At 61.5% G+C, this 10,612-nt stretch overlaps 1 protein-coding gene and 1 non-coding gene across 3 annotated transcripts; one reads left to right on the top strand and one right to left on the bottom strand.

The window, feature by feature from the left end:
- Positions 1-31: 31 nt before the first annotated feature.
- On the top strand, positions 32-8,603 carry R3hdm4 (R3H domain containing 4). Of its 2 annotated transcripts, XM_078032348.1 has the most exons (9): positions 62-187; positions 848-959; positions 4,582-4,736; positions 5,071-5,195; positions 5,612-5,735; positions 5,895-5,980; positions 6,463-6,548; positions 6,679-6,734; positions 7,626-8,603. In XM_078032348.1, the coding sequence occupies exons 2-9, from the start codon at positions 877-879 to the stop codon at positions 7,727-7,729; spliced, it is 819 nt and encodes a 272-aa protein (XP_077888474.1). In that variant the 5' UTR covers positions 62-187; positions 848-876; the 3' UTR covers positions 7,730-8,603. The 2 variants fall into 2 exon arrangements, with proteins under 2 accessions (XP_077888478.1, XP_077888474.1); XM_078032352.1 differs by lacking the exon at positions 848-959 and having other exon boundaries at positions 32-187.
- Positions 8,604-10,464: 1,861 nt separating this feature from the next.
- Positions 10,465-10,571, bottom strand: LOC120892159 (U6 spliceosomal RNA). The gene has a single exon (XR_005736809.1). It is a non-coding gene; the product is annotated as a U6 spliceosomal RNA (small nuclear RNA).
- Positions 10,572-10,612: the final 41 nt, after the last annotated feature.

Here is a 10,612-nt window from a genome sequence, read left to right as displayed (position 1 = left end):
GAGGCTGTCCCCGCCCCGTGCAGCCCGCGACTCCGCCCCGGCCCGCCCCCCGCGGCCGTCACTTCCGCCCGGCCCGAGCAGGCCCGGCGGCGGCGTCCGCGGAGGCGCGAGCCATGGTCGCGCTGGAGAACCCGGAGGGCGGCCCGGAGGCGGCGGCGGGGGACGCCCCGGGCGGGCGGCGGATGCTGTGAGCGCTGGCGGGCGGGGGGTCGGGCCCGCGGCTCCCGCGACCCCCTCCTCTCCTGCTCCCCCCGGGCTCGGCCCCGCGCCCCCTGCCCTGCTGCCCGCCTCCGCTCCCCTGCTCGTCCCTGCTCCCTCCCGGCTTCTCTCCCTCGGGGCTCGGCTCCCCGCCCCGCCCTCTGCCCCTCTCCCCCTCCCCCCTCCACCCCCCCCCCCGCCCCGCTTACCCCCTTCCTGGAGCTCGCGTCCTCTCCGGTCCCTGCCCTGGGGTTCGCGGTTTACTCCTAGACGTGGCAGTCCTGTTGTCACCCAGGTGCTAGCTCCCTGGAAACACCTGCCCCGCTCGCTGGGTGTTTGCTGGGGGGACACACCTTATGCCCTGACGTACTCCCGGGCCCCCCGGGTCCTCTGCCCGCTTTGGCCCAGCTGAACGAGGTGGAGGCCAGTGCCGGGAAGGCCGCTGTGGGTGGGTGAGCTTTCGCCCACCTGCACGGGTCTCGCTGGCTCTGGGTGCTCACCTGTGTGGCGGGTTCTCTGTGCCGTCGGGTTACCTGCTCCCACCTTCCTGGTCGACAGCCTCGTGGTCTCCCTCTGGGTGAATTCCCATATTAAGTGGGGATGGGGGCTTATTCTGCCCCCCAATAGGAGCCTATCCATCTGTCAGCAGAGTGCACCCGGACGCCTGCAGCGGTAACCATGTGTGGTGGACTTTCCCAGGGGCTGGACTCTGAAACGGGCCTTCTAGAAACCCGTGAAGTCTGCTGCGTGGTGGGCCCTGGGTCAGCGTGGGTTCTATCTCGGCCTCCTACCCTCGCCACCTGGGTCAGCGCTTCTGTGTCCAGGTTTCCCTGTCTGTAAAGTGGGATAGTGACAGTGGCCTCTTCCAGGAGCCACTGGGGTTAGTGACCAGACATTCCAGAAGTGCCCAGCAAATGGGTGTATCCTTTCTGTGAATTTTATTTTCCCCTCTGTGTGTGGAAGAACCCCGGGGTCTGGTGCCTGCTAGGCAAGTGCTCTACCACTGAGCCCCAGCCATCATTTTGGGGGACAAGGTCTCAGTTACCCGGGTTGACCTGGAAGTTTTGATCCTCCTCCTTGGCCTTTTGAGTAGCTGGGATTACCTGGACCGCAACATCTGTGTTTAATGGTCCTACTAAGGTCTTGTTAGTGGGCATTACTTTTTTTTTTTGGTCCTGGGGATTGAACTCAGGCACTCAACCACTGAGCCACATCCCAGCTCTATTTTGTATTTTATTTAGAGACAGGTTCTTACTGAGTTTCTTTTCTTTTTTTTTTCAGTTATACATGGACACAATATCTTTATTTTCTTTCTTTCTTTCTTTTATGTGGTGCTGAGGATCGAACCCAGGGTCTCACGGGCGAGAGGCGAGCGCTGTACCACTGAGCCACAACCCCAGTCCTCACTGAGTTTCTTCACCCCTCACTTTTTGCTGAGGCTGGCTTTGAACTTGTGATCCTTCTGCCTCAGCCTCCCAGGCCTCTGGTATTACTGGCCTGTGCCACTGCGCCCAACAGTGGACCTTACTTTTAAGTGGATTCACCAGGACTGCTTTGTTATTTTAAGGCTTATTGTTATCTTAAGGCTTTTTGTTACTGTTGGCATCTCCGCTGGGAGGACTCCAGGCAAGAGGGCCTTTTTCCTGGGGGCATTTGGCATCCAGAGAGGGCTGTGGCTTCCACTGGCTCCAGGCTCCTCCCCACGGATGTTTTTAAAACTGGGGTGTAGATACCTGGGGTGTGGATGGGCAAACTCCTGTGCATTTCATGACAGTCCCTCAGTCCCTGGCTGGCCTGTGCCTACCTGCCTGGGGCTCTGCCCTGCAGCTGGTGCTGGGGCCCGCCACACCCGCTGAGTCACCTACACTTCCTGCTGGAGGAAGTGGTTCCTCCCAACGGGGACGGGAAGGAGTCCAGCAGGTCCCCTCACTGAATGTTGGAGCCAGGGGGGGGATGGGTGCAGGTGTTTCTACAAACGCACCTGCCCGGGCACCTCGCCTCTGTCTTCCTCTGGGTGTTGGTAATGCCCACAGTGTACACCTGGGCTGAGGCTGCCGCGTCGAGGAGCCCCAGATACCACTCCAGGCTCTCCGTTTCCTCCTCTGTAGAGGGGTCTCCTTGGGGGCTGGGGCAGCCGAGAAGCTGCCTCTGAGTGTGTGGGCGCGTTGCGGTGGGCTGGGGCAGGGACTCAGTGGCAGTGCTCTTGCCTCAAAAGTATGAGGCACTGGGTTTGATCCTCAGCACCACATAAAGATAAACAAACAAAATAAAGGTATTGTGTCCACCTGCAACTAAAACAGCATTAAAAGACAAAGAAAGGCGTGGTGAGCCCCCCTGTGGGCCCCTGCTTGGGGATCAGTGAGGCCATGGTCAGGCAGTGAACAGGCGAAACGGGCCAGCTGGGGAGGCAGGAGAAGGGTTGCTGAGCCAGGTGGGGACAGGCCGTTTCTCCAGGGAGTGGACATGGAAGAGAGGCCGGGCTTGTGCAGACGTCTGGGTAGACTCTCCTGGCCACACTGGGCAGCCCGGGTGGGCGTCAGTGGCTGTGCCCCTCAATCAGAGCCCCAAGGGACAATGTTTATATTTTCCTTGTTTTTTTTTTGTGGCTCTGGGCATTGAGCCAGGACACTGAACGTCGAGTTACCTGTCCAGTGCTCAGCTCGGCCCTCAGTGAGACGCGGTGAGCCCCTGGTCACCGTGGAACCAGCTCGGGCTGCAAGGTCTGCCACAGGCCTGTGGGAGCAAGGGAAGGGCCTACGGAGTCCTTGGCACCTTCAGGGCAAACCTGGCGGGTGAGGGAACAGGGAGGCTGTGGCCCAAGGCCAGCCCCAGGCGCACGTCCACATGTTGCTGGGGGGACTGGAGAGGCCTGCTTTCTGGGGCCTCAGAGCCCTCATCTGTGAAGTGGGGGGTGACGCAGGCCCTGCTGCATGTTATCAGCCTTGACCAGCTGCCAGGGTGGGGCTTGGGGCTGGGCAGGGTTGCCCAGGACTGGGGGGGGGCAGCCAAAGGGACTGTGGCCTGGCTGCCCAGGGGTTCACTGGGTGCCAGCAAGCAGCCATGCTGAGGACTTGGTTTGCTGTGTCCTTGAAGCTGAGGGACTTGGGATGGCGACTGTACCTTGGCTGACTGATATATGGGGGGACTTGCCCCTTGGAGTGGCCGATCAGGGGACGGGAAGTGAGCCCAATGTGGAGGAAAGTCTAGGGAGCAGTCATCAGGAATGCTGCATGTGGAGTGAGATCCCCGTCACAGGAGGAAACCAAGCAGTGTCCAGCCCCTCTTGACTGAGTGCCCCTCCCAGACCCCAGGGGACTACAGGGACCTTTCTCACCCCACGGGCTAGAGCTCTAAGGAGCTGTGCCGTGTGTCCACCTGCCCTCTGCGCTTCACCAGAGGTCATTCTCTAAGGAGCACAGACGGCGTCCTGGGGGTTCTTGGCCTGTGTAGCCCCAGTGGGCACTGGCCGCACTCCTGACCCCACAGAAGTGTCCTTTCCCAAAGGTCCTGGATTCCCCTGTGTTTGATCTGTGTCCTGGAGACTCTGGGTACTGGGGCTGATGGGACTGGCGACTCTGTCATGGAGTCCTGCTATTCTTTTGAGCACCCATGTGTGGCAGGTGGGGCTGTGAGTGAGGCCAGCTCTGCCCAGTCTGGGGGCCAATGGCCATGGGGCCTGGGGCCCAGAGTGAGCAGGGGAGGTCAGAAGTGGTCAATCCTGGTCCCCTGGACCCCAGAGGCCACCCTTGGCAGGTGCAGGCGCCATGAAATTCTGAGCCCGGGGCCTGGGGTGGGTCGGGGGCTGACCACGCAGGCTGTGCTGCTGTGTCTTCTCATCCCAGAGGCCAGCGTCTCCCTGGACAGCTGCTCTATCTTCTGTGCCCCTCGTAAGGCCTGGCCACGATAGCTCATCTGTTCTGGCAATTAGTGCCTCAAGAGGAGGGCCATTAGCTCCCAGGGTCACTCCTTGGCCCTGGCTCCTGGGAGATGCTGTGGGGCCATTGTAGGTGGGCCCTGGCCTTGCTTTGAGCTGCTGGGAGCTGCTCACTGGAATGCTTGCTGTCCAGGGTGGGGTCTTGATGAAGTCAAGTGTCCAGAGGGGCTAGCATTCAGGTCCCGAGGCTGTGGGCCTCCCTGGCCTGTAACTAGAATCGCGCAGGCTTGGGGCGAGGGGCTGCAGTTTTTCCTGGCCGCCACGTGGCTTGGCCTGGCCAGGCCTGCTTCCTGCCTGCTGTCCTGGTGCACTGCCTGCCTGGGTAGTGAGGACTGGGGCCCAGGGTGCTACACCCGGGGGGCGGGGGCTGCTCACCCTGGGGGAGATGGGCAGGTGGTGGTGCAGTGGGCTCTGCCTGGGAGTTGCTGAGGGTCCCCTGCCTGCCACAGGCCCCTCCCGGGCTGCCTGCCCGCTCTGGCTGGCTCCCAGGTGAAGAGACTGCCTGCCTCCCGGCGGAAGCAGCACTTCATCAACCAGGCCGTGCGGAACTCAGACCTGGTGCCCAGGGCCAAGGGGCGCAAGAGCCGACAGCGCCTGCAGAACAGTGAGCCGGGGCGGGGACCTTCCTGGGGAGCCCAGCCTCAGATGGGAAAGCTGTGCATGCTGCCCAGCCCTGAGCTCAGCACTGGGCCCTCAGAGCAGGAAGCAGAGCCAGGCACCGACCCCTCACACCAGAGGGTCAGGGCTGGGCCAGAATGAGCTGGGGGCTCTAAAGGGTGTGTCGGAGTTCCATAAGGCAGGGCTCTGGAGGCTGGAGGGTCCTGGTACATTTGGGGAGAAACAGTGGGAGAATGCAGTGAAAAGGCTGGGAAATAGGAAGGGTGGTCATGGGGGTCCTGAATGCCACCGTCAGCCCAGAGGCTGCCTCTCCCCCGCAGCCCAGCACCTCCTGACTCTGCTGGAGACGCATGGGGACCCGCCTGGCCTGGAGGATGGGGACCTGACGCCCTCTGCAGCGCCGGGCATCTTCGCAGAGGCCTGCAGCAACTCGACCTACGTGGAGGTGAGGCTGCGCCTTGGCGCCCCAGCCTGGGCCACTGCAGGGCAGAAGCTCCTCCTGCCCCTGGGCTCTTGATGAGACCCCGCGGTTTCCCTCGCGGTTCTCAGACAGGGCAGCATCCCACCGCTCTCCGGAGGCTCCCAGCATCCAGCCCACCTGCTCCTCAGGCTGAAATCAAGGACTAGCTTGTGCCGTGCTGCCCCCAGACCAGGCCCCCAGGCGCCCGGGGGTGTCCTGGCAGGGGCTTTCCCTAGCACTTAGCTCAGGCCCACACATCCGTGGGCAGTCCAGTGACCAGGCATCTGCAGCAGGACTTCCCTGGTGCGTGGCCCTCGGCGTCCGTTTGCTGAGCAGGGAAACAGGCTTGAGGCCCTCAGTCATGGCCACGGTCTCAGGGCGAGCCCGCCTGCCTCCTCCAGGTCTGGAATGACTTCATGAACCGCTCCGGGGAGGAGCAGGAGCGGGTGCTCCGCTACCTGGAGGACGAGGGCCACAGCAGGGCCCGGAGGAGAGGGCCTGCCCGCGGGGAGGACCGGCGGAGAGGTGGGGCCTGGGTCCAGGGGGCGGGGCCTGGGTCCAGGGGGCGGGCCCTGGGGAGCTGACCCGAGGCAGACCCCCTGCGACCCCACCCCGGGCAGAGAGGGTGTGGCTTGGCGGGAGGGCGGGGCCTGCAGCTGGCATCACCACCCCTGGGCCCTGCAGAGGACCCTGCCTACACACCCCGGGAGTGCTTCCAGCGCATCAGCCGGCGCCTGAGAGCCGTCCTCAAGCGGAGCCGCATCCCCATGGTGAGTGCCTAGTGTCCGGTGCCGGCCTCCTGCCCCACTCACTCCCTGGGGCAGAGAATCAACCCAGGGCCTCACACCCGCTGCTGCCACTGAGCCACACCCGCAGACCCTCCCGGGACTTTTTATGGCCTTTTCTACATCAGTTTCTCGTTTGAGGATGGGATGAAGGGAGGCCTGTGGCCCAGGGCACGGAGGTGGTGGGAGGTGGTGGGATCCAGACCGTGATCATCAACACTGCAGGACCCAGAGATGGACAGGGTGCCTCTGGGAAGGAGGAGTTCACTAAGCAGGAGACCTAGGCTGGACACTTGTGTCCATGTGTAAGTGCCTGGTGTCTTTGGAGAGTAGGTGGCTTCATGAGTGTGTCAGAGGCAACATTTGAACCCAGGGCTTTGGGCTCTGACCTTCCAGTCTTGGGTGTTCTGGCCCTTGGGCAGCAGGGCCCCACGGTGGCTTGAGCTCTGGGCCCCATTTTTGCACAGGAAACACTGGAAACCTGGGAAGAGCGACTGCTGGGATTCTTCTCTGTGTCCCCCCAGGCCGTGTACACAGCCATGCTGGACAACAGGTCAGGGTGGCGGGCAGCAAACTGTGTGCGGGCATGTGTGTGTGTGTGTGTGTGTGTGTGTGTGTGTGAGAGAGAGAGAGAGGGTGGGGGGAACTCCTGCCCTGGCCACTCACTGCCCATGTGTCCATAGCTTCGAGAGGCTGCTGCTCCACGCTGTCTGCCAGTACATGGACCTCATCTCAGCCAGTGAGTGCGCAGTACCCCACCCCACATGATCAGCCAGGAAGCAGCCTGGGTGGCAGGAAGGTGTCCTGGGTGGGTGCGGCTCAAGAAAGGGTTGGCCCTAGGATGCTGCCTTCAGAAATGCCCTGTGTGCCAGCCCCCTGCTGGGTAGAGCTGGGCAAATGGTCAGACATCCTCCATCCTCCTGCCCAGGGGAGAGGGCCTGGCGGGGTGTGCAGCCTGGCTTCGAGGGACTGTGCACCCTGAAAGCCAGCCCAGCTGAGCCTGTGTCTGTAGGTGCCCTCCCCAGGCCCAATGGGGTGGTCTCAGGACAGCCCTTCCCTGGGAGGGGCACAGCAGGCCCTTGCCAGCCCCGGGTGCCCCTGGTGGTCCTGGCTTCCCACCCCTGTCGTCTCCTGCATGGAGTTGTTGCGACCGTTTCCTGGCAACCCTGGGTGGCTCCTCCCCTGTGCTCCCTTTGTTCCCCAGTCTGAGGGTGGAGGGGCTTGGTTGGTGGGGCCCTGCTTGGCAGGGGTCAAGCTGTGTCCAGGTCTTGGAGGACCCAGGGCAAGGGAGAAGGGCTCCCAGACCAGCTCCAGGAGGGGCCAACCTGGTGTTCCAGGCTGGTTCTGTTTGGCCAGGAGGGGAGGCGCCCCTGGGGCCTGGGCACTGTGAAGATGCCTCCCGTGCAGACCGGGAGACCCACAGGAGACCAAGTACTCAGTGACACACACGTGACAGTGTCCACTTGGCCTGTGTGCTCAGTGTCTCTGCCTGAGAAATGGTCCAGTCAGAGGCACTCAGGGCAGCTCAAGTCTTTGAGTCCAGCCCGGGGCCCGGGGACTGTGGCCCCTCCATCCCACTCTCCACCTGCAGGGGCTGGAGTCCATTAATTCCTGCTTGTCGCTGCCACAGGTGCGGATCTGGAGGGCCGGCGACAGATGAAGGTCAGCAACCGGCACCTACAGTTCCTGCCTCCCGGCCTGCTTCTGTCTGCCTACCTGGAGCAGCACAGCTGATGGAGGCCACCCAGTGCCCACCTGCCACCTTGCCCAGCGCCAAGACATTGTGCCATCTGCTAAAATGCCTACCATGTTTTTAGAATTTGTCCTTAACAACCGCTGTCCCCTGGGGTGGCTCTCTCACCTTTGCCCTGACCGTCTTCTCTTATTCAGATGAACACCGGGGCTTGAGCTGCCCAAACTGTCCCAACCCTGCAGTGCCCCACCCCAGACTTGTATTTGGGTAGGGAGTTCTGACCTGGGTACTTCCATGTTTCTTTGGTTATTAGCTTTCTTGGCCCAGTTTAAAGCTCAGATGAGGTAGGAGAGGCTGGGTTTTTATTACTTTTTATGAATTTGGCATGATTTGTTGTAGATTTTTAAATTTCCTTTTTGAAGAAAAAAACAAAAACACTTGTCCCACCTGGTAAATAGTGGGCTTGGTCACAGCCTTTGCTTGACTTTTCCTAGTTTTTAGCTCTTTGGTGGGGGGTGGGGGGTGGGGGTGGGGGTGGCTCTCTGCCCGTCACCCCAGGAGCATTTTCTCTGTGTGTGTGTGTGTGTGTGTGTGAGAGTGTGCGCACGCATGTTTGGGCCCTGCACCCCAGGACACCGCTGCATCTCAAGGGCTGGTTTTATGCTTCCTGATATGTCTGTGTCCTGTCCCGTCCCGCCCTCCCCTTTATACTAGGGATCCAGGACTTCCAGCCAGAAGCCGCTGTCCTCAGCTACCCCGTCCCTCTGTGACCCAGCATCCTCTGCCCTAGCCTGGCTCTGGCCCAGGGGTCCAGAGTATCCTCATGCTGGTGGGCCCTGCCCTCCTGTGTGCCTGTGCGTGGCTGGTTGTGCTTGGAGGACAGGGGAGTGTTTAATAAATTTCTGGTGCTCTGGCTGCAGGCTGAATGGTGTCTTTTAAGGTCCTGGTCAGAGGGTTCAGGCCTCACCCAGGCTCTGTGGTGAGACATACTGCCCGTGTTCTCTGAGACACCGCTAGCCGTCAGCGCTCTGCCATGCTGGCTGTGCCCACTGGTGCCAGCTGCATGGCCTCAGGTGAGTCACTGTATGCATGTCCTGCAGCTGCAGTGATGGAGAACTGTGGGTCCCAGAGTGTCTCCTCCCTGGGGCCTGGGTCAGGTCGAGTGTGTGCCGGCAGCTGCCCCAGAGGCGGCCTCTCCTGGATCGGTGGCTGGTGGCTGCGTCGCCGGCCTGCCTTGGCTCTGGCAGGCTCCTCCCAGAGTGTCTTCACAGGGTCTCCCCTCCGCGTGTCTGGGTCCAAACCTACATGTTTGGCATGGACACTGGCCACAGGAGTTAAGGCCCTCTCACCACTACGGTTTAACCTGTGCTTCTGTAAGGACCCACTTCCATCAAGTCAAACCCTGAAGTTGTGGGGCTAGGACTTCCATATGCCTTTTGGGGGGACCCAATTCAGCCTATTACAGCACTTAATTGTGCCTCGGTTTCCCTGTCTGAGAAACAGGTCAGAACCTGAAGTAGGTGAACTGGTCCCTGTGAGGTAGCTTGCTCCTTTATGGAAGACCTCTTGCTTCTTGTTTCTGATTATAATTTAGCATTTCCCCCCAACTTCTTTTATTCTTTCTTTGGGGTACCAGGGATTTAATGGAGGGGTGCTTTACCAGTGAGCCGCATCCCCAGTCCTTTTTATTACTTTGAGACAGCATCTTGCTATGTTGCAGAGACTGGCCTGCAACTGGCCATCCTCCTATCTCAGCCTCCAGAAGGAGGGGGCCCCAAACCCATCTCCATTTCTATTTTTTCCAGATGTGTGGGAGGGAATTTCAGACCTGAGGCTCTTCACCCAAGCGCCTCATATGCCCTGGCCCAGTCATGGGGGCTATCTGCAATCTCTCTAAACCTCATTGGGGAACTGGACCCTGGTCCTGGGCAGCGTCTGATGTCTGGACCACTGTTTTGGATGAGCTCAAATGTCTGCGACATTTCAGAAATTGAGGCAGAGTTGGCCCCGCGCGGCGTTAGGGCGGCAGGTGGCCCGTGCTGGTGCACCGTGGAGGGATCCCCAGGGCCCCCAGGGCACTCCCCCTCTCCCTGGGCGCTGTCCTTCCTTTGATGAGCCCAGGTCGCGGGAGGAGCGTTTGGGATGTGTGGCCGATGCTGGGGACCGCGGGAATCCTGCGGATGGTGCGGGCCCGGGCTCCCGCCGAGTCGGTGGCCTGCGGGACGCGCACTTCTCCCGGGGAGCTGCCCCCGCGGAGCTCTCCTTGCCCGGACGGAGGGGGGCAGCGGGTCTCGCCCAGGCTGGCCTGGCCCTAGGTCGTCGCCGCTGGTCGCCGCTCGCCGGACGCCGGCCTTCTGCCCTGCGGGGTGATCGACACCCCTGGCGTCCTGGAGAAGCTCCCGCGGGGCTCCGGGAGCGCGCCCCTCGCCCGGGGCCTCGGGCAGGAAGCCCGCGCAGGTCGCACTGCGAACCCTCCAGTGAAGGGTCGGAAGCGCCGGGGAACTCGGCCCGGGCCAGCGCGGGCTGGACTGCCGCCGTGGCCGCAGCTCGGGCGGTTCTTCGCTGCCCTCCAGGCTTGGCCACATCCGGATGGTCCTGCTGAGATGAGGCTTGAGGGTGCCAGAGCTTCACTTTAAGATGTCACCCGGCTTAACGGGTTCCCCACCGGGACCTCCAACGGAGCCTCGGGTTCCCCACCGAGACAGAAAAGGAATGGGAAGAGCTGAGACTGCCAGTAAGGGAGCTCCGGGTTCCCTGCCCCTGAACCCTAGGCACCAAAAATATGGAACGCTTCACGAATTTGCGTGTCATCCTTGCGCAGGGGCCATGCTAATCTTCTCTGTATCGTTCCAATTTTAGTATATGTGCTGCCGAAGCGAGCACGACCAGCTCCCTCTCCATTTCGGTATTTATAGGGCAGATAT

This window comes from Ictidomys tridecemlineatus, chromosome 2 (assembly GCF_052094955.1).
Source record: "Ictidomys tridecemlineatus isolate mIctTri1 chromosome 2, mIctTri1.hap1, whole genome shotgun sequence".
NCBI classification, from domain to species: Eukaryota; Metazoa; Chordata; class Mammalia; order Rodentia; family Sciuridae; genus Ictidomys; species Ictidomys tridecemlineatus.
The sequence above is the reverse complement of the archived record's forward strand: the minus strand, read 5'-3'. Positions and strand labels throughout refer to the sequence as shown.